We start from the raw sequence: 24,299 nt of genomic DNA, 5'->3' as shown, positions 1-24,299 counted from the left end.
CAGTTTCCTGGGCCACATGTGTCATTGATGTTGCGAGCTGTCTTTGCTGCTTTACGACTCATTTTGAACTTGAATAAGAAAAATGCTCAAATTTGCTTTTTGCCTAACATCCCTAGTCTAAAATATAAAATAAACAGCAAGTAATAAGTCATTAGCAAAAAAAATAGAGTGAGTAATGTGCATTAAAATGATGTATAATATTATCACAATTTATTTAAGAATGTATTCCAATATCAAATGGGAAAGTTCAACAATGCAAAACCACAATTTCTTTTGCATCAACCTAATACAAAAAAAAATATATTGTATGACTACATTTATATAAAATATCCAAAAGAGGCAAATGCATAGACACAAAAAATAGGTTAGCACCTGCCTGGGTCTGTACAGATTAGAAGAAATGGGGAGCAACCGCTCAAGGGTACAGAATTTCTATCTGAGCTGATGGAAATAGAATTGACTGTAGTGATGATTGCAGAATCCTGTGAATATACTATAAAAACCATTGTATTATGTATTTAGACAGAAGAGTTGTACGGTATGTGCATATCTTCATTAAAATGTTTTTCAGTTCAGTAGCTCAGTCATGTCTGACTCTTTGTGACACCATGAACTGCAGCACACCAGGCTTCTCTATTCATCACCAACTCCCGGAGCTTGCACAAACTCATTTCTGTCGAGTTGGTGATGCCATCCAACCATCTCATCCTCTGTCATTCCCTTCTGCTCTCGCCTTCAATCTTTCCTGGCATCAGGGTCTTTTCCAATAAGTCAGTTCTTTGCATCAGGTGGTCAAAGTATTGGAGTTTCAGCTTCAGCATCAGTCTTTCCAATGAATATTCAGGACTGATTTCCTTTAGGATTGACTAGTTTGATCTCCATACAGTTCAAGAGACTCTCAAGAGTCTTCAACACCACAGTTCAAAAGCATCAATTCTTTGGCGCTCAGCTTTCTTTATAGAAAGAAAGCTCACATCCATACATGCCTACTGGAAAAAGCATAGCTTTGACTATACAGGACCTTTGTCAGCAAAGTAATGTTTCTGCTCTTTAATATGCTGCTTTAATAGGTTGATCATAGCTTTTCTTGCAAGGAGCAAGTATCTTTTAATTTCATGGATGCACTCACCATCTGCAGTGATTTTGGAGCCCAAGAAAATAAAGTCTGTCACTGTTTTCATCATTTCCCCATCTATTTGCAATGAAGTGATGCGACCAGATGTCATGATCTTAATTTTTTTGAATGTTGAGTTTTATGCAAGCTTTTTCAGTCTCCTTTTTCACTTTCATCAAGAGGCTCTTTAGTTCCTCTTCACTTTTTGCCTTTAGAGTTGTATCATCTACATGTCTGAGGTTACTGACATTTCTCCCGGCAATCTTGATTCCAGCTTGTGCTTCATCAAGCCTGACATTTCACGTGATGTACTCTGCACAGAAGTTAAATAAGCAGGGTGACAATATACAGCCTTGACGTATTCCTTTTCTGATTATGAACCAATCTGTTGTTCCATGTCTGTTTCTAACTGTTGCTTGACCTACATACAGATTTCTCAGGAAGCAGGTAAGGCAGTCTGGTATTCCTATCTCTTCAAGAATTTTCCATAGTTTGTTATGATCCACATAGTCAAAGGCTTTGGCATAGTTAATAAAGCAGAAGTAGATGTTTTTCTGGAACTCTCTTGCTTTTTTGATGATCCATGGATGTTGGCAATTTGATCTCTGGTTCCTCTGCCTTTTCTAAAACCAGCTTGGACATCTGGAAGTTCCTGGTTCACATATGCTGAAGCCTGGCTTGGAGAATTTTGAGCATTACTTTGCTAGCATGTAAAATGAGTGCAATCGTGTGATAGTTGGAACATTCTTTGGCATTGCCTTTCTTTGGGATTGGAATGAAACCTGACCTTTTCCAGTCCTGTAGCCACTGCTGAGTTTTCCAAATTTGCTGGCATACTGAGTGCAGCACTTTCACAACATCATCTTTTAGGATTTGAAATAGTTCGACCGGAATTTCATCACCTCCACTAGCTTTGTTGGTGGTAATGCTTCCTAAAGCCCACTTGACTTTGCATTAAAAAAAATTTTTTTAATGTTTTTTAAAAAACATAAAATTTCAGTTTCCTTGTAGCCAAAGTAAAAAAAATAAAATAAAATAACAATACCAGCCTAATTTATTGAGTACTTTCTATATACCAGAAAATGATTTAAATGGATTAACTTGTTTAATCCTCACAACAACTGGAGGAGATAGAAACTATTTTTAACTCTATATATGAGGAGATTAAGTTTAGTGAATATAATCAACTAGCTTGAAATGTTAATGAGTGGTGAAAACGGGATCTACACTTAGACAGTGTGACTTCAGAGCCTGTGCTTTACCCAATTCTTAACAGTTTTTTGTCTCTGAAAGTATGTATTTTTAAATATATGATGTATACCTACATTTAATTTTTTGAAAGGTGCTATAAACCTGTAAATAATAAAGAGAAAGTGACTATTGAAAAAAATCAAAGGCTCAAAAGTGGGAAAAGGATGATTATGGGGTCATCCTATCTGAATCTGTCTATTAATACCTTCTAAATAATGATTATTTTCAATTCTATCCCTTGAGAAAATGCCTCAATTAAAATTTGATATATTCATAGCCTAAACTAAGTTAATAATAATTAAACTATAATGATCAAGTTTTCTCGAAAAGGAAATCATTTCAATCAGAGTTTCCACACTATGTTCTCATGGTTTATTCTGTAAGTTTCTTTTTAGATCTTCAGTTGAGCAGATGACTGTGCCCCTTAGTGGTAGATAATGTACACCATCATTTAAACATCATTTAGTCAAGCCAGCTTAGTTTTAGCTCCTTAATACGAATTCCACCGAATTTTATTTATCATACGAATTTTGCTACAAATTGATGTTTTATATAGAGCATAAAATATAAAGTACACACCAAGAGTATCTGTCATTTGCCCTGTACTGCTAGTGTACACGAGGAAATCTGTGCCTGCACTGAGAGTCTAATATGATTTTCTGTACCAGCAAACAGGAATCAGTAGCAACCAAACAGTTCCTAAAAATACCTTACTTTGTGACCTCAGAGGATGCATTTAGCATGCCTGTGACTCAGTTTCCCTGCAAATAAAGCAAAGCTAATAGTGCCTGAAGCAGTATTTCCTAACAAGAATCTTGGATAAATTAAAGCAAAAAAAATGTTTTCAAAGTCACTGAATACATGAAAGAATAAAGTAGTCTGTAATCAACTAAAAGATACAGTTCTAGAATTAAAGCTACTAGCACTTTTCGTCTTTGCACTGAAGAACATTACATTCCCAAACCAAGAGAAAGGAACAGACATCGTAAAGGAGAGTCCTTTTCTCGTGGAACAAGAGTGGAACTTCAAAGTTAAAGTTTTTATAATATTTCACTACAAATACTGATCAAGTCACAAAATAACAAGCATATTTGCACTATTCTATGTGCTATAAAAGTAAAAAAAAAAACAAAAACTTATCAACTAAAACTAAGAACACAAAAAATATAATTTAAAGATTAGGATTTGGGGAAGGGGGATGAACATTTTTGAAAAAAATGGATAAAGCAGCTTTGTAAATAAGACACTTACCTTTCTCTTGATATCAGAGCCAAGGCTAAATAAGAGAGACCAATAAAAACTCATCTCCAAAATGTAGTACCAGTACTGGGATGGCAGCAAGGGCTGAGGAAAACAAGAGTATTCACTACTTTAATGCCACCATATAAACAGCTCATTTTAAGGATTAAAAATATTGTTTATACCTATTTGGCTATACAGTCCATGGAATTCTCCAGGCCAGAAAGCTGGAGTGGTTAGCCTTTCCCTTCTCCAGGGGATCTTCCCAACCCAGGATCGAACCCAATTCTCCCACATTGCAGGGGGATTCTCAGCTGGATTCTGATACCAGCTGAGCCACCAGGGAAGCTTATATACCACAAATTCCTCTCAAATAATAATGTTTTACATTTCAACTTCTGAAAAGGAATTAGAGACAATATTTTGAGGCATTTTCTTTCTAAAAAGGGAGACAAGAATTCCAAAATCAAGTTAAATATTTTGTTTACAATTTAATAAAACTACCACAGGTGTAACTGCATTCTTTTAGTTGATTGAGAGTTAAATTAGATGGAAAAGTTGTTTTGCTGGCTCAACAAAATATCTTGTTTTATGTTTATTGAGTACTACTCAAATCTGATGTCCTAACCTCTTTTCTGGTGACAAGCTGGTGACCCAAATTGGCCCATTCTCAAATGGGACAGTAGTAAAATATATATAATTATTTAGGTAGTCTAAAAAGGTCTCCTAAAAAACAGAATGAAATTCCTACAGCTAGAGTTTTCTTTAAAGTAAGGGGTGGTGTGCTTCTTTTAGATAAGCTGAGACATTATATTACTTGGTGTGATGGGTTGTAACATTAATGCCCTCAATGAATCTCACCTCATATTCATGTCCTGGTACAGTCACCTCCAATATGACCAAGAATTTGAATTCTGGGCATTGGTCAAGGTGACATAGCAAATATGATGCAATCAGAGACCTCATAAGTACCAAGTAAGAAACCTGAGGCTAAAGCCTTTGACTGTGTGGATCATAACAACTGCAGAAAGCTCTTAAAGAGATGGGAATGCCAGACCATCTTACCTGTCTCCTGAGAAACCTGTATGCAGGTCAAGAAGAAACAGTTAGAACCCTGTATGGAACAACTGATTGGTTCAAGATTTAGAAAGGAGTACGACAGGGATGTCTGTTGTCACCCCGTTTGCTTAACCTATATGCTGAGCCCATCATGAGAAATGCCAGGTTGGATGAGTTAGAAGTTGGAATTAGGTAGGTGGGAGAAACATCAACAATTTCAGACATGTGGATGATACCACTCTAATGGCAAAAAGTGAAGAGAAATTAAAGAGCCTCTTGATGAGGGTGAAGGAGGAGAGTGAAAGAACCAGCTTAAAACTAAATATTAAAAAAACAAAGATCATGGCATCCGGCCCAATTACTTCATGGCAAATAGAAGGGGAAAAGGTGGAAATAGTGACAGATTTCCTCTTGGGCTCTAAAATCACTGAGAATGGTGACTACAGCCATGAAAACAGAAGACAGTTGCTTCTTGGCAGGAAAGTTATGAGAAACCTAGACAGTGTGTTGAAAAGCAGAGACATTATTCTGCTGTCAAAAGTCCACGTGGTCAGTGGTCATATATGGTTTTGAGAACTTGACCATACAGAAGACAGAGTGCCAAAGAATTGATGCCTTTGAACTCTAGTGCTAGAGAAGACTCCTGAAAATCCCTTGAACAGCAAGGAGACCAAACCAGTCAATCTTAAGGGAAATCAACCCTGAATATTCATTGGAAGGACTGATGCTGAAGCATCCAGTATTTTGGTCATCTGGTACAAACAGTCAACTCATTGGAAAAGACCCTGTTGCTGGGAAAGACTGAGGGCAGAAGGAGAAGAGGGTGTCAGAGGATGAGATGGCTGGATGGCATCACCAATGCAGTGGACATGAACTTGGGCAAACTTTGGGAGATGGTGAGGGACAGGGAGACCTGGTGTGCTGCAGTGCAAGGGTCTCAAAACATCGGACACGACTGGGCAACTGAACAACAAGAAACCGGAGCTACCCTATTGGAGGCCACAAAGTAGAGAATCAAGATGTCCACTGACAAAAATACAAATGAGGGCACATGAGCTATCCCCTAACCAGCCTGTGAACTAACTGAAAATACATTAATGAATTCAGTTAACACCACATGGAAAAGAACTGCTTGGCTGTGCCTAGCCCAAATTGCTAACCCATATCATAAGCAAATAAATGGTTGTTGTTTTAAAGTACTAAGTTTTGGTGATGATTTATTATGCATCAGCATAAACTGACACACCTGAGAGGTGAAGAGTAAGGCTAATACATTAAACGGAATAGATTTCTGATCAACTCATCATCCTTGATAAGGCCATAAAAGAAAGAGAACTTCTGCTTCCTTCTATGACAAACAAGTCTGTATGAGACTAACCCTCCTAGTGAGAACTACTTTAAAAATATGGAAAAGTACAGTTAATATCTGTTTGAAGGTAACAGGGAACAACCAAAGCATCTTGAAGCATCCCATGGAGCCAAGAGAAGAAAAATGCATTAAATGGAATCTTTTATTTCTACTGCATCCTTAATTCAAGAAATACTACAGACCCTACACAGGATAATTTCAAAGAAAACCACACTTATGTATAGCATAAAGTCCGTGTTTGCTGATTTACAAGCATTATAGAGCCCAGAGACTCTATACACTCTATATTCTCTGAGGTATAAACATTCCTTTATCTTAAAAATATAGTGAAGAGAAAATATCTAGATATTCAAACACAATGTTATTTCAAACAGAAAATGTGCAATTAAAACAAATGAAAGAGAGTTTCTAGAAAACACCAGCTCAGATTCCTAAGCAGAAGTTAAGTAGGACTTTTGGTAATCTCACAGTGCAATGAAGCAAACTGATGTTCAGGGCCAGCCAAGGAAAAGGAGTCCTTGTAAATACTATAAGCTTTTATTTAAAACCACTGTAAGAGAATGCCCTAGAAATACAGATGAGTTATAAATATATCTGCCCTTACAAAGACTGGAATTCACATAAAATCACTTCAAAACATATAAAACTTAAGATGATCTGTCTCAACTCTAACTGCTTTACAGAAGCAAAAATAAGTCCACTCAGGAGGTAGATAATATCATTCCTAAGTATAATTTTTCATATGCAGTGTCTATCATTCAACCAAAAGTTATCAAGCAAAAGGAAACAGGGATAAGAAAGAAAACAGGTGATCAAGGTATTGGATTTATCAGGCTATGACTTTCAAATGACTTTTAAAATTAACTAGGTTTTTAAGGTTATTTTTAAAAATTAGTGAGAATTTTTATAAGAGAACTGGAATCCATGGAAAAGAATTAAGTGAAAAGTTGAGAACTGAAAAATACCATAATTAAAATTGAGAACTCAAAGGATGTGCTTCAGAGTAGATTAGACACTGCTGAAAAATGTACTAGTGATCTGGAGGATATGAAGTAGAAAATATCCAGAGCTGTGAAGTGTCTGAGATTTTACCCTACTTGCAAGTTATCTTGCCACAGTTCCATGAATGCTGGTAGGATATATGAGACTCCTGGGTCAGAGATAAAGGATAGTTTACTGTTCACAGTACTACAGTTGCCAGAATAACAATATTTGGGCCAGTTCTCCCATTCCAATTCCCACGGCTAAACAAAAGGGTCAGTTCATGCAAAGATGGGCACAACAAAGGACAGAAATGGTATGGACCTAACAGAAGGAGAAGATATTAAGAAGAGGTGGTAAGAATACACAAAACTACACAAAAAAGATCTTCAAAACTCAGATAACAACGATGGTGTGATCACTCACCTAGAGTCAGACATCCTAGAATGCTAAGTCAAGTGGGCCTCAGGAAACATCACTATGAACAAAGCTACTGGAAATGATGGAATTCCAGTTGAGTTATTTCAAATCCTAAAAGATGATGCTGTGAAAGTGCTGCACTCAATATGCCAGCAAATTTGGAAAACTCAGCAGTGGCCACAGGACTGGAAAAGGTCAGGTTTCATTCCAATCCCAAAGAAAGGCAATGCCAAAGAATGTTCTAACTACTGTACAATTGTACTCTCTGACACACTATCAAAATAATATTAAAAACTCTCCAAGCCAGGCTTCAACTGTACATGAACTGAGAACTTTCAGATGTTCAAGTTGCATTTAGAAAAGGGAGAGGAGCCAGAGATCAAATTGCCAACACCAATTGGATCATCAAAAAAGCAAGAGCGTTCCAGAAAAACATCTACTGCTTTATTGACTATGCCAAAGCCTTTGACTGTGTGGATCACAATAAACTGGAAAATTCTTGAAGAGATGGGAATACCAGACCACCTGACCTACCTCTTGAGAAACCTGTATGCAGGTCAAGAAGCAACAGTTAGAACTGGACATGGAATAAGACTGGTTCCAAATTGGGAAAGGAGTATATCATCAAGGCTGTATATTGTCACCCTGCTTATTTAACTTAAATGCATAGTACATCATGTGAAATGTCAGGCTGGATGAAGTACAGCTGGAATCAAGATTGCCAGGAGAAATATCAATAACCTCATGTATGCAGATGACACCACCCTTATGGCAGAAAGTGAAGAGGAACTAAAGAGCCCCTTGATGAAAGTGAAAGAGGAGAGTCAAAAAGTTGGCTTAAAGCTCAACATTCAGAAAACTAAGATCATGGCATCCAGTCCAATCATTTCATGGCAAATAAATGGGGAAACAATGGAAACAGTGACAGACTATCTTGGGGGCTCCAAAATCACTGGAGATGGCGACTGCAGCCATGAAATTAAAAGATGCTTGCTACTTGGAAGAAAAGCTATGATCAACCTAGACAGCATATTAAAAAACAGAGACATTACTTTCCCAACAAAGGTCCGTCTAGTCAAAGCTATGCTTTTTCCAGTAGTCATGTATGGATGTTGAGAGTTGGACTATAAAGAAAGCTGAGTGCCGAAGAATTGATGCTTTTGAACTGTAGTGTTGAATAAGACTCTTGATAGTCCTTGGACTGCAAGGAGATCCAACCAGTCTATCCTAAAGGAAATCAGTCCTGTATATTCACTGGAAGGACTGATGCTGAAGCTAAAGCTCCAATACTTTGGCCACCTGATGTGAAGAACTGACTCACTAGAAAAGACCCTGATGCTGGGAAAGATTGAAAGCGGGAGGAGAAGGGGACAACAGAGGATGAGATGGTCGGATGGCATCACTGACTTGATGGACATGAATTTGAGTAAGCCCCGGGAGTTGGTGATAGACAGGGAGGCCTGGCATGCTGCAGTCCATGAGGTCCAAAGAGTTGGACACAACTGAGTAACTGAACTGAACTGACATTTGCACATGCAGTGGGTTTTGTTACCAGAGAGAACCCTGAAATAGGGAACCTTAATCTTCCATAATGGACAATAACATGTATATCTATTGTTCCAGAGGAGAGACTGCCTCCATCTTCCAAGCTTGTTTGGCATACAAACATCCTTCAAAAGACAATACAGAACAAAAGTCAGCCTATGTTTCACTTCATATGACATGCAGAAATGCAAGAGATCTGTGGAGAACTGTGTTCCTATAGACTGAAGCAGTGAGTTAGAGGATAGAAAATATGAGAAAAAGCATGTAAGAGATTTGGGACCTAGTGTAAAAGTCTAGCATATTAGCTCACTTGTAAACTGAAATTCCAGAAAGAGAGGAGAGAGAAAAAAGAACAGAAGCAACAGTTAAGAATTTTTCAAAATGGATTTAAGACATTAAGCTACATATTCAAGAATTACTATGGACAATAAGCAGGATAAATTCAAAGAAGACGACATTTATGCCTATCACAATCATACAGCTGAAAGACAAATACAAAATGTTTAAAACAGAGGAATAAAAAGACATCATTCAAAGAAGCAAAAATAAAATGGACAACTGAATTAAAGAAACTGAGGGGATCCAGAAGACAATGGAATGACATTTTTAAAGTGCTCAAAGAAAATAACTAGTAACCCAGAATTCTATGCCCAGCAAAACTCCTTTTAAAAAATAGGGTAAAATGATGACATTTCCAGACAAGCAAACCAAAGGGGCTTCTTCAGACATAAGGATAATAATGCCAGTTCAAAGTGTGGAAATGCAAGATGCCAAATAATATCAAGGAAAGGGCAAGTTGACATTTACAAATCAATTATAGTAGTGACTTGTAGGCTTTTAAATATTTGAAGGAGGAGACAAGCATAGTCTGATGACCTTTCACTGACTGGAAAGAGGTAAGAGCATTAATTTGTATCAGACTCTAAGAACTGAAGAATGCAAAAGGTAATCTCTTGAAAAACTACTGAAAATGAATGTGTGCATGCATGCTAAGTCACTTCAGTCGTGTCTGACTCTTTCAGACTCTATGGACTATAGTCTGCCAGGCTCCTCTATCCATGGTAAGAATGGTCCAGGCAAGAATATTGGAGTAGGTTGCCATGCCCTCCTCCAGGGGAATCATCCTAACCCAGGGACTGAACCCATGTCTCTTATCTCCTTCACTGACAGGCAGGTTCTTTACCACTAGTGCCTGTATAACCGAAAAGCTAATATTAGGGAAGAAATAGAGTAATAATTTTAAAAACTTCACTGTCCTATAAAAAAAGTAATAAGAGACTACCAAAAAAGGAAATGAATCCAGTGATACAAGTAGAAAATAAATAGTAAGATGGTAAATTTAAATTCAAATACATAATTACATTAACCATAAACAGTAAAGGAATGAGACAAGTGATGGCTAAATAACGAATAAGAATGAGTAAGCTCCAGTGGACAAAGTGCCAAGGACTGCATGAAAGTGGACACAGAGCAGGAAGGGACTCAGACCTAACTCAGGGGGCAAGCTGCTGAGGAGGGGAGGGACTACATCAGAAGGACTTACCTGTCTGGGATAGCCCTTCCAAACTTCCCACAGGTCATATACCCAAGGTTTCTGAAAAAGCAAGGAACCAAGAGAAACTGTTCAGAGTCAAAGGCTGATTTCAGCAGAAACCTAAGCCCTTCCTGATGTCTCTGATAGGGAGGAAACATGCACAGTAAGATATTTTCATCACATTCCTGCTCCCCCAGCAGTATATCCCTCCTTCCGCAGGTATTTCTACTTGTTCTTATACAATACCTCTGTGACATGCAAGAGTTCTAGTGAGTCTGGGATCGATAATAGTCCTGATTCTCAAAGGAAATTATTTATTTCAAACAAGTGCTCTTCTAATGAAATTGTTTCTGGACCAATTAGATTACTGCTTCTGTAGCAATAAAAAATCTTGAAATATTCATAGCAATAAAATATCTTAAGAGAAATCTTAAAAGAATCTTTAGAGACATCTCCAAAAGCTAGTTATCTTTTTCTGTTAACAATTTACTATTAATTTTATATATCACTTAATGAGATAATCATTTAATAATTATTTTAACAGACAATGCAAAGGGAATATGATAAGGAGAGATTTGATTTCTGATGGGCAAGTAATGAAAGTTCATAAACAAGTGATTAGAGTGAGTAGAGGATTAAAAGCTGGTTACCTTATTGAAAGTATATCTCAAGGGATTCGTAAGCAGGAATTTTTAAAATTAAAGACAAATTACAGTCAAAGATATATCAGAAAGAAAACTTACATCATAAAGAAATGCAATTCCAGCAATGGTAACAATTAGGTAAAATGTAAATCGCCAGCTGCCAAAAGAAATAAAACACTTGTTAAGGTGACTGACATCTGAGGAGAAAAACATTTTGGATAACAGTTTAGAAAGAATGCACATTCTGGAGTCAGAAAAATCTAAGTTAATATCCTGATTCTGCCACTTGTTGGATGGCTAAAAGTTCAAGTATGTCACTTAATTCAAGTAGCCTTAATTTCTTCATCCATAAGATGAAAATAACAAAACTTACCTCCAAATGTAAAAATATGAAAAATTATGATATAGTGCCTGGTATGAAGTAAGCAACCAGTGTTAGCTATTGTTATTACTAATAAGCCTAGCCTAGTTCCTGACACACAATAAATGACGTTTGATAATCAATTCAGTTCAGTGCAGTCACTCAGTCATGTCTGATGCTTTGGGACCCCATGGACTGCAACACGCCAGGCCTCCCTGTCCATCACTAACTCCTGGAGTTTGCACAAACTCACGTCCATTGAGTTGGTGATGCCATCTAACTATCTCATCCTCTGTTGTCCCCTTCTTCTCCTGCCTTCAATCTTTCCCGGCATCAGGGTCTTTTCAAATGAGTCAGTTCTTTGCATCAGGTGGCCAAAGTACTAGAGCTGCAGCTTCAGCATCAGTTCTTCTAATGAATATTCAGAACTGATCTTTAGGATTGACTGGTTCGTTCTCCTTGCAGTCCAAGGGGACTCTCAAGAGTCTTCTCCAACACCACAGTTCAAAAGCATTAATTCTTCGGCACTCAGCTTTCTTTATAGTCCAACTCTCACATCCATACATGACTACCGGAAAAACCATAGCTTTGACTAGATGGACCTTTGTTGGGAAAGTAATGTCTCTTTTTTTAATATGCTGTCTAGGTTGGTTGTAGTTTTCTTGCAAGAAGCAAGCGTCTCTTAATTTCATGGCTGTGGTTACCATCTGCAGTGATTTTGGAGCCCAAGAAAATAAAGTCTCTCACTGTTTCCATTGTTTTCCTGTCTATTTGCCATGAAGTGATGGGACTGGATGCCATGATCTCAATTTTTTTGAATGTTGAGTTTTAAGTCAACTTTTTGACTCTCCTCTTTCACTTTCATCAAGAAACTCTTTAGTTCTTTGCTCTCTGCCATAAGGGTGGTATCATATGCATATCTGAAGTTACTGATATTTCACCTGGCAATCTTAATTCCAGTTTGTGCTTCATCCAGCCCAACATTTTGCATGATGTACTCTGCATAGAAGTTAAATAAGAAGGGTGACAATATACAGCCTTGACGTACTCCTTTCCCAATTTGGAACTAGTCTGTTTTCCATGTCTGGTTCTAACTGTTGCTTCTTGACTTGCATACTGATTTCTCAGGAAGCAGGTCAGGTGTTCTGGTATTCCCATATCTTTAAGAATGTTGCACAGTTTGTTGTGATTCACACAGTCAAAGGCTTCGGCGTAGTCAATAAAGTAGATGTTTTTCTGAAACTCTCTTGCTTTTTGATGATCCAATGGATTTGGAAATTTGATCTCTGGTTCCTCTGCCTTTTCTAAATCCAGCTTGAACATATAGAAGTTCACGGTTCACATACTGTTGAAGCCTGGCTTGGAGAATTTTGAGCATTACTTTGCTAGCGTGTGAAATAAGTGCAATTGTGCGGTAGTTGGAACATTCTTTGGCATTGCCTTTCTTTGGGACTGGAATGAAAACTGGCCTGTTTGATAATTCTGTTATCTAATTACTCACTTCATCCAAATTTAATCCCAGTGAAAAGGTTTCTATGTGGCTAGACTTTAGTCGTGTTTCTGAAAAGCACATTTTAAAAGAATATTTTTTTCTCATGTATGGAGAGGGAACTATATAGATTAAGAGACACTTAAAAGACCAATTGTAATGCACAGGTCTTATTTAGATCCTGATTCAAATAAACAAACTACAAAGAAAAGTATAAGACAATCAAGGAAATTTGAATACTGATTGAATATTTGCTGCTATTAAGTACATTTTTAAGGTATGACAATATCTAAAATGGGCTTCCCAGGTGGCATACTGGTAAAGAATATGCCTGCCAATGCAGGAGATTCAACAGATGTGGGTTTGACCTCTGGGTCGGGAAGATCAACTGGAGGAGGAAATGGCAATCCGCTCAAGTAGTCTTGCCTGGGAAATCCCATGGACAGAGGAGCCTGGTAGACTACAGTCCATGGAGTCACAAAGAGTCAGACATGACTGAGCACACACACTCACACACACAATATCTAAAACAGTTCTTATCACTTAGAGATACATACTAAAATACTTACAAATGAATCATACAATGTCTGATATTTGCTTCAAATGTGATCTTCAATAGTAACTGGAGGAAGGTGATCACAAGGTACAAACTTCTAGTTATTAAATTGGTACTGTGAATGTAATGTATAACATGATGACTGTATTTACACTGCTATATGGTATATTTGAGAGTTGTTAACAAAGTAAGTTCAAAAAGTTTTCATCACAAGGAAATTCTTTCTTCTTTTTCCTTTATGTATCTATGAGACGACAGATGTTAACTAAAATGACTGTGGTAATCATTTCACAACATTTGTAAGTTAAGTCATTATACTGTACACTTTAAATTTATACAGTGCTGTATGTTAAATATATCACAATAAAATTGAAAGAAAAATATCCACATCCAAAAAATATGGTAACAGAGAGAAGTGGACGGGGGCAGAGATGACACAGGACAGCCTTGAGTTGATAATTATTAAATTTGGTGATGAATACATAGCATACAGAGCTTATTAAGCCAGTCTTCCTACTTTTTGTATATATTGTGTGTGTTTATCTGTGTGTGTGTGTGTGTGTGTGTGTGTGTGTGTATTAGTCACTTAGTCATGTCCAACTCTTTGTAAGTCCATGGACTCTAGCCAACCAGGCTCCTCTGTCCATGGGATTCTTCAGGTAAGAATACTGGAGTGTGTTCCCCTGCCCTCCTCCAGAGAATCTTCCCAACCCAGGGATCAAACCCAGGTCACCCACACTGTGGGCAGATTCTTCACCATTTGAACTACCTGGGATGTTCTGAATATGTTTACTACTTTGCTGGGCTGGATGAAGCACAAGCTGGAATCAAGATTGCCAGGAGAAATATCAATAACCTCAGATATGCAGATGACACCACCCTTATGGCAGAAAGTGAAGAGGAACTAAAGAGCCTCTTGATGAAAGTGAAAGTGGAGAGTAAAAAAGTTGGCTTAAAGCTCAACATTCAGAAAATGAAGATCATGGCATCTGGTCCCATCACTTCATGGGAAATAGATGGGGAAACAGTGGAAACAGTGGCTGACTTTATTTTGGGGGGCTCCAAAATCACTGCAGATGGTGACTGCAGCCATGAAATTAAAAGACGCTTACTCCTTGGAAGGAAAGTTATGACCAACCTAGATAGCATATTCAAAAGCAGAGACATTACTTTGCCAACAAAGGTTCATCTAGTCAAGGCTATGGTTTTTCCTATGGTCATGTATGGATGTGAGAGTTGGACTGTGAAGAAAGCTGAGCACTGAAGAATTGATGCTTTTGAGCTGTGGTGTTGGAGAGGACTCTTGAGAGTCCCTTGGACTGCAAGGAGATGCAACCAGTCCATCCTAAAGGAGATCAGTCCTGGGTGTTCATTGGAAGGACTGATGTTGAAGCTGAAACTCCAATACTCTGGCCACCTGATGAAAAGAGCTGACTCATTTGAAAAGACCCTGAAGCTGGGAAAGATTGAGGGCAGGAGGAGAAGGGGACGACAGAGGATAAGATGGTTGGGTGGTTATACTGATGCCAGTGACTTTGGAATGAGTTTGGGTAGGCTCTGGGAATTGGTGATGGACAGGGAGGCCTGGTATGATGCAGTCCATGGGAACACAAAGAGTTGGACACGAATGAGCAACTGAACTGAACTAAACTGGAGGCCATTCCTCAGTTCACACAGCCAAGCAGTGACACAGTCAAGTCAGTAACATAGGTCTTTGAACCCTGAATCCAGTAGTGTTTCCGGAAAACTGTCACTGCTTCTGAGCTGCATGATGGTTTTCCTTCATTGCTTGTTTTGATTAAGGAAAAATGTAGGGTTCAATTACTCAGAAAGTTGAACCACAAAGTGAGCCAGTTGAGACTTGTTCCCACTTGTTTCATTTACCGCTGGTTCAACAAAGCCACGTGCTTAAATGTAGAGAGCATTTCCTTGATCCTTAATTATTTTGGCCAAACAAGAAGTACAAAAATAAGATGATGAGATCTGTCAGGCCCAAAGGAAGCCATAAGTGTGGTGGCATATCTCGTATCATTTGTGTCTCAAACATGTATTGATATCTTAATCTTGTTTCAGGAACCATGCTAAGCATACTTGTGTGATGCCATATTTTCTTCTTTACAACAAGCTTATGAAGTAGCTCCTTTTGTGGGTTGTTGCTTGGTTCTCACAACGACACTAAAAGGTAGATGAGATGAAGACTAAAGAATGCTAAACTTGAGAGAGATCACATAATTCACCCAAGACTGTATAGTAAAAATCAGTATTGTTGTTCAGTCACTAAGTCATGTCCGACTCTGCAACTCCATGGACTGCAGCACGCCAGGCTTCCCTGTCCACTATCTCCCGGAGTCTGCCCAAATTCATGTCCATTGAGTCGGTGATACCCTCCAACCATCTCATCCTCTGCCTCTCGCTTCTCCTTTTGTCTTCAATCTTTCCCAGCATCAGGATCTTTTCCAATGAGTCAGCTTGCTGCATCAGATGGCCGAAGTATTAGAGCTTCAGCATCAGTCCTTCCAATGAATATTCAGGTTTGATTTCTTTTAGGATTGAATGGTTTGATCTCCTTGCAGTCCAAAGGAGTGTCAAGGGATTTCTCCAGAACCACAATTCAAAAGCATAAATTCTTTGGTGTTCAGTCTTCTTTATGGTCCAACTCTCACATCCATACATGACAGATGGAAAAAACGTAGCTTTGACTATACGGACCTTTGTTGGCAAAATAATGTCGCTGCTTTTTAATATACTGTCTAGGTTTGGCATGGCTTTCTTTCCAAGTAGCAAGCATCTTTTAATTTCATGGCTGCAGTCACCATCCATAGTGATACTGGAACCCAAGAAAATAAAATCTGTCCCAATCAGATGCAAAAGTAAAATCCAAGCTTCACATGCTCCCGGACCAGCCCTATCAGGTCTATTACACTATTTCAGGAGTTCTCAAAGTCAGGGATCTCTGACATCAAACACTTTCACAATGATAATGAAATGTTATTTGTCTTATTTCTTACTCTCATTTCCTCCCAAGTGTCCAGTGGCATTTCCCAGAGGCTACATGTTCTGTGATGGTATCATTGCTCTGATAGCTGATGACATATGCGCTTGTGTAATCTTATATTTTAATTTCCATTTCTAGTACAGTGGACATCAATAGGTATAACTCACACAAGCAGATGCACTTTGGGATCTGTAATAGTTTTTAAGAGAAGAAAGGGGTCCTGAAACCAAAAACCTTGGGAGCTGCTCTGCTTCACTAATTGTGAAGCAATTGACTAATTGTGCTTCACTAATTTTCCTTGCTTCAGATGAACCTAAGGCAGTAAAATGTCCTTTTTTCCAGGAATGGCTGAGACAAACATAATTGTGAGGGATGAAAAAAAACCTCTTGGAAAAAAACAAATTCACTTGTTAGACAAAGATGGCAAAGCTGAAAGATGAAGGCCTGCTGAGTGAGGTCAGGGAGGAGCTGGACAGCGGGAACTTGGGCGACATGAGACAGGACAGACATGGTTCTCCATGGTGGCAGGGCAGGATGGAGAAGGCGGTGGACCTGCCCAGTGGCCAGCTGGGCAAGTGGCGGTCCACCCAGCAAGAGAGTGCCTCCCACCAGCACAAGACACACCAGGTACTTGGAAATTGTGTGTGTGCATGCTTAGTCATGTTGGACTCCTTGTGACAGCATGGACTATAGCCTGCCAGGCTCCTTTATCCATGAAACTTTCCAGGCAAGAATATTGGAGCAGGTTGCTATTCCTCTTCCTCTTCACCCCAAGGACTGAACCTGCATCTCTTATGTCTCCTGCAAGCTACCCCTCGCCTAAGGTCAGGGGCGGCGACCAAGACGAGCTACCCCACGCCCGAGGTCAGGAGGGGCAGCTGTGAGGAGATACCCCTTGTCCAAGGTAAGGAGCAGTAGCTGCACTTTGCTGGAGCAGCCCTGAAGAGATACCCCACATCCAAGGTAAGAGAAACCCAAGTAAGACGGTAGGTGTTGCAAGAGGGTATCAGAGGGCAGACACACTGAAACTATAATCACAGGAAACTAGCCAATCTGATCAAATGGACCACAGCCTTGTCTAACTCAATGAAACTAAGCGATGCCGTGTGGGGCCACCCAAGACGGGCGGGTCATGGTGGAGAGGTCTGACAGAATGTGAGCCACTGGAGAAGGGAATGGCAAACCACTTCAGTATTCTTACCTTGAGAACCCCATGAACAGTATGAGAAGGCAAAATGACAGGATACTGAAAGGGGAACTCCCCGGGTTGGTAGGTGTCCAATATGCTACTGGAGATCAGAGGACAAATAGCTCCAGAAAGAATGAAGGGATGGAGCCAAAGCAAAAACAATACCCAGTTGTGGATGTGACTGGTGATAGAAGCAAGGTCCAATGCTGTAAAGAGCAATATTGTATAGGAACCTGGAATTGGAAGTGGTCAAACAGGAGATGGCAAGAGTGAACATAGACATTCTAGGAATCAGCGAACTAAAATGGACTGGAATGGGTGAATTTAACTCAAATGACCATTATATCTATTACTGTGGGCAAGAATCCCTTAGAAGAAATGGGAGTAGCCATCATGGTCAACAAAAGAGTCCGAAATGCAGTACTTGGATGCAATCTCAAAAACAATAGAATGATCTCTGTTCGTTTCCAAGGCAAACCATTCAATACTGGGGTAATCCAAGACTATGCCCTAACCAGCAACGCTGAAGAAGCTGAAGTTGAACGGTTCAATGAAGACCTACAAGACCTTTTAGAACTAACACCCAAAAAGATGTCCTTTTCATTATAGGGGACTGGAATGCAAAAGTAGGAAGTTAAGAAACACCTAGGGTAACAGGCAAATTTGGCCTTGGAGTTAGGAATGAAGCAGGGCAAAGGCTCATAGAGTTTTGCCAAGAGAAAGCACTGGTCATAACAAACATTCTCTTCCAACAACACGAGAGAAGACTCTACACATGGACATCACCAGAAGGTCAACACCGAAATCAGATTGATTATATTCTTTGCAGCCAAAGATGGAGAAGCTCTATACAGTCAGTAAAAACAAGACCAGGAGCTGACTGTGGCTCAGATCATGAACTCCTTATTGCCAAATTCAGACTTAAATTGAAGACAGTGGGGAAAACCACTAGACCGTTCAGGTATGACCTAAATGCAATCCCTTATGATTATACAATGGAAGTGAGAAATAGATTTAAGGGACTAGATCTGATAGACAGAGTGCCTGATGAACTATGGATGGAGGTTCGTGACACTGTACAGGAGACAGGGATCAAGACCATTCCCATGGAAAAGAAATTCAAAAAAGCAAAATGGCTGTCTGGTGAGACCTTAAAAATAGCTGTGAACAGAAGAGAAGCGAAAAGCAAAGGAGAAAAGGAAAGATATAAGCATCTGAATCCAGAGTACCAAAGAATAGCAAGGAGAGATAAGAAAGCCTTCCTCAGCGATCAATGCAAAGAAATAGGGGAAAACAACAGAATGGGAAAGACTAGAGATCTCTTCAAGAAAATCAGAGATACCAAGGGAACATTTCATGCAAAGATGGGCTCGATAAAGGACAGAAATGGTATGGACCTAACAGAAGCAGAAGATTTTAAGAAGAGGTGGCAAGAATACACAGAAGAACTGTACAAAAAAGAGCTTCACGACCCAGATAATCACTATGGTGTGATCACTGACCTAGAGCCAGACATTCTGGAATGTGAAGTCAAGTGGGCCTTAGAAAGCATCACTACGAACAAAGCTAGTGGAGGTGATGGAATTGCAGTTGAGCTATTTCAAATCCTGGAAGATGATGCTGTGAAAGTGCTGTACTCAATATGCCAGCAAATTTGGAACACTCAGCAGTGGCCACAGGACTGGAAAAGGTCAGTTTTCATTCCAATCCCAAAGAAAGGCAATGCCAAACAATGTTCAAACTACCGCACAATTGCACTCATCTCACACGCTAGTAAAGTAGTGCTAAAAATTCTGCAAGCCAGGCTTCAGCAATACGTGAACTGTGAACTTCCAGATGTTCAAGCTGGTTTTAGAAAAGGCAGAGGAACCAGAGATCAAATTTCCAACATCTGCTGGATCATCGAAAAAGCAAGAGAGTTCCAGAAAAACATCTACTTCTGCTTTATTAACTATACCAAAGCCTTTGACTGTGTGGATCACAATAAACTGTGGAAAATTCTGAAGAAGATGGGAATATACCAGACCACCTGACCTGCCTCTTAAGAAACCTGTATGCAGGTCAGGAAGCAACAGTCAGAACTGGACATGGAACAATAGACTGGTTCCAAATAGGAAAAGGAGTACATCAAGGCTGTATATTGTCACCTTGCTTCTTTAACTTCTATGCAGAGTACATCATGAGAAATGCTGGGTTGGAAGAAGCACAGGCTGGAATCAAGATTGCTGGGAGAAATATCAATAACCTCAGATATGCAAATGACACCATACTTATGGCAGAAAGTAAAGAGGAACTAAAGAGCCTCTTGATGAAAGTGAAAGAGGAGAGTGAAAAAGTTGGCTTAAAGCTCAACATTCAGAAAATGAAGATCATGGCATCTGGTCCCATCACTTCACGGGAAATACATGGGAAACAGTGGAAACAGTGTCAGACTTTATTTTGGGGGGCTCCAAAATCACAGCAGATGGTGATTGCAGCCATGAAATTAAAAGACGCTTACTCCTTGGAAGAAAAATTATGACAAACCTAGATAGTATATTGAAAAGCAGAGATATTACCTTGCCAACAAAGCTCGGACTAGTCAAGGCTGTGGTTTTTCCAGTGGTCATGTATGGATGTGAGAGTTGGACTGTGAAGAAAGCTGAGTGCCAAAGAATTGATGCTTTTGAACTGTGGTATTGGAGAAGACTCTTGGGAGTCCCTCAGGCTGCAAGGAGATCCAACCAGTCCATCCTAGAGGAGATCAGTCCTGGATGTTCATTGGAAGGACTGATGCTGAGGCTGAAACTCCGATACTTTGGCCACCTCATGCGAAGAGTTGATGCATTGGTAAAGACTCTGATGCTGGGAGGGATTGGGGACAGGAAGAGAAGGGGACGACAGAGGATAAGATGGCTGGATGGCATCACTGACTCGATGGACATGAGTTTGAGTGAACTCCGGAGTTGGTGATGGACAGGGAGGCCTGGCGTGGTGTGATTCATGGGGTCACAAAGAGTCAGATACGACTGAGTGACTGAACTGAACTGAAGTTTCCTGAGACTTCTAAAATGCCTGGGGCTAGGTATGTCTTGCTATGTTTCCTGTAGCACATCTCATAGATGAGGGAAAAAAGTGCGGTCCCTACACAATTAAAGAGCTTTGCATTTTGCTTTAATTTATTTATTTGATCCATAATAACTTTTAATAGTTCACTGACATAGGAAATTTGTGAATTCCTATGTCCTGCTAAACAATAAAGTAAAGCTTAAATTTTATTTGTGGGTTCACTTCAGTCTCCTAAATACACTGTACTGCTTCTTGTCTTTGCCTTACTTAAAATATGCTGCCCTCAAATCACGCTTTCTTTTCTTGTGGAAATCTGACCCATCCCTCAAGGTCCAGCTTGTGCCTGACCTCTAGAAAGCTTTTGTCTAGTGTATCCAGCCCTGCTGACCCCATCTCCTCTGAATGTGCAGAGTACATCTGAACATGACGATAGACTGTGTGCCATATATAGACTATGTGCAGACCGTGTGCTATGGTCTGGATGGAATGGAACGACAGATGTTGTAGTTTCATAAGTGATAGTGTTATCTCCCTGATTAGTTGCTTTGGGCCAGTGACATACTTTCCACTTCTACTTCCCTCTTAAAATCTACATGTCCACAGGGTCTAGGATAGTTCCACATACTATGAAGATGGTCCACACAACCCTCTGCATTGCCTGATGATTGATAATGGCAACTCATAATTCCCTTCCCTAACCTGAAATTTGTGGCTGACTCTTGGTGGACTCACTGACAGCCAGACTCCCAATGTTGGACTCTTCTGACCCAGTTACTTGACATGTGGGGGCCCCTGCTTCTGAGAGGTCAGCATTAGGTAGCAGGGGCCACACAGGAGTCAGAATATCTGAGGGCAATTAGATATGTGCAGTTTCTCATTTCTCAAACAAGGCTAGCCCCACTTGCCCTGACTTCCCCACACTGTGAGAGGCAGGAAGGATCAAACCAAGATTATTTATAAACTGTAAGGCACTATGATTTATAAGAAATTACCATACTCCTTCACTGGAATATGATTCAGCTCTGGGAGAGACATAGTCCCTGCTTGGTACTTTATTTAAGATAAAGAGTCATTTGCTAGAGAGGATAAATGATAACAGAAAAACAGGAAGATATAAAGTGAAACCAGTTTCACTTTGTAGTTTTTTGTAGTGATCGTCAAGAGAGATTCACCTGGGCCAAGCTGACATAGTGGCAACCCAATATTAACTAATCTCGCAAGGGCTAAAACTCAGAGATAAACAGAAAACAAACCAGGTCATACACCTCCAGCTACTGTGGGAAAGGCAACAGTAAGCCCATGATGAGAAAAAAAAAAAGTTTGTTGCCGGGAGCCAGTATGGGAGCTCCCATCCATGACAAAGGTCATGCGAAGAGGATCTGACATGCAAAGGCGAATCAGAACTCGAGAGGCCCCCTGGACCTGCCCGAGCATCTACCCCAAAACCAAAATCTGTCTGTTTTACTATTTCACGACTTTCACCAACTCTTCTGACATTAACGGGGGGCTATCCCCAACCACCTTTCTCTGAAGAAAATCAACTTAGAGCTCTAGTTAATAAGTCTCCTGGGCATAATAGGAGTGTTTCAATTCAAACCCCTCTGATGACTTTCTAGCTTGCCTGACAGGTTTGTTCGGACTCCTGCAGCTACGCATGTGATTGCTCACAGCCTCCCAACCATGAGAGGCACAGGAAGCTTAAGATATTCTAACAATGCAGAGCTTCTCAGAGAATTAAAATTGTTAGAATAGAACTAGTAGAGGATTTCTTTCTTGAGCTAATGCTTGCTGCCAAGTTTCCACATCCCTTACCTACTGTGTCCCTGGGAGTGTATTGATTAATATAGTTGGTATATAGAAATGTAAGTAGTAGCTTTAATGTTTGTAACCTTGGACCCTTGAGTTAATTCTTTTCTTGTTATAGCCCACCACACTTTTGCCCCATAGGAATGCAACTTTATCTAATGCTTTCGGAGGGTGGCACCTGACTTTAGAATAATCACCTTTAGAGAAAATAAGTTTTCTGATTGACTAACCATTATTTAGAAGAAAGGGTCATAAAATGTTAACAGGCCTCCTGGCCAGAAGATGATGTAAATCACCTAAAGCCTTTGCATATGATAAGTTTGCAGAAAGAAAGCCTGGCTTCTATATAGAGTCAAGGACTGCTGACCTTGCATGATTCTACACCCCCTATTATCCTTAATGCACAACTTGAGGTATAAAAGCTACTTTGGAAAATAAAGTTGTGGGCCATGCTCATCAAGCTTGGTCTCCCATGTCGTTCTTTCTTGTTTCCTTTTCTCTCCTTTTCTTCTCTGTTCTTCCTTCAGGATGACTAATTTGGAGTGCAGGGGCCCTCTGAGACCACTTATTTGCCCCAGCTTCTAAGACCCACTCGAGAAGGTGCCTAAGGTGGGGCACTTTCCGCGATTTGAGAGGGCGCCTGTGGCCTCCGTGGTCAGTGCAAACCTGATATCATAGGTTTTATTGGCTTTCTGTGTAAACCAATTAGTTCATGCCTCTGATCTCTCTGCTGTGCTATCCTTTTCGCCAAAGCCATCCTCCCGAGGGAATCCATGGATCCAACCGGGGCTGGACCCCAGCAGTTTATCTCGAAGACACTATGAAGAATTGATCTGTGCCTCTAAATATACATCACCAGTCTCACAGTTGAATGACTGTACTCAGGAATGTATAGGTAGTTAAAGAAAGTCATTTAAGTTTAGCCTCTCACAGGTTTGATTTCTTTGAGAGTCTTATACCAAATCCCTATCTGGTGATTTGATAATTTGATAATTTGGTGATTTGATACCAAATCCCCATCAAAACAAATCTGATGAAAGTCATTAGGCAATCTTAGGACCTTAAGAAATAGGCAAAATGAAAGAATGCTATTGGTATGTAGAATTTGGCATCACACACAACCCAACTAATATTTATTGGTCTGGATGTAAAGAAGAACAACAAAGTAATAGCAATGACCTAGACCCTCGTTTTGGCACAGGTGTCAGTTTTTGCCACCAAGGGAGTGACCTAAAGTACTATAATACTCTGAAGAAGAGGAAAAAGCAGAATTTTAATAAAGCCAAAAATAAGTGTGATACAGTCACACTGCCCTCGGAATGTATCTGAAGTAGCCAGCTATGCAAAAACTCTATGTGGTGCCCAGTCCATCCAGACCTCCTGCTAAACTGGTGGGGAAACCGAGAGGAACTGTTGTCCAGTCCACAAGCAGGAGTAGGGTAAGAGTCAAGTTGAGACAGAAAGAAGTCCTCTCCACCAGTACTGAGAGAAGAGGACAGCGCCCTCTCAGACCTTCTCCGCTCTTATAATGTGACAGAATAACTACAGTGTGATTGGAAACAGGCGATAGTCTGGCGAGCTAGGGCCAAGTGCTACCCTAGAAAAGATAAACACCAGTTAAGACATTTTTATGGTTTTTCTGGACTTCAAGATAAGTATATAATATATCTCCTGTTTAACTGAGACAGCTCATATCTTA

General features: G+C 39.8%; 1 protein-coding gene across 1 annotated transcript in view; it reads right to left on the bottom strand.

Annotated features, from left to right (window-relative positions):
* Positions 1-24,299, bottom strand: part of CERS3 (ceramide synthase 3) — a 143,062-nt gene that overhangs the window by 95,903 nt on the left and 22,860 nt on the right. Inside the window, exons 4-6 of the mRNA XM_005888958.2 lie at positions 11,256-11,313; positions 10,522-10,572; positions 3,617-3,709 (exon numbers count right to left, since the gene is read on the bottom strand). Of these exons, the coding sequence (XP_005889020.2) occupies positions 3,617-3,709; positions 10,522-10,572; positions 11,256-11,313 (202 nt within the window). The remainder of the gene's footprint in view (positions 1-3,616; positions 3,710-10,521; positions 10,573-11,255; positions 11,314-24,299) is intronic.

Source organism: Bos mutus, chromosome 21 (assembly GCF_027580195.1).
Source record: "Bos mutus isolate GX-2022 chromosome 21, NWIPB_WYAK_1.1, whole genome shotgun sequence".
Classification (NCBI taxonomy): domain Eukaryota; kingdom Metazoa; phylum Chordata; class Mammalia; order Artiodactyla; family Bovidae; genus Bos; species Bos mutus.
This window is presented reverse-complemented; position numbering and strand designations above follow the sequence as displayed.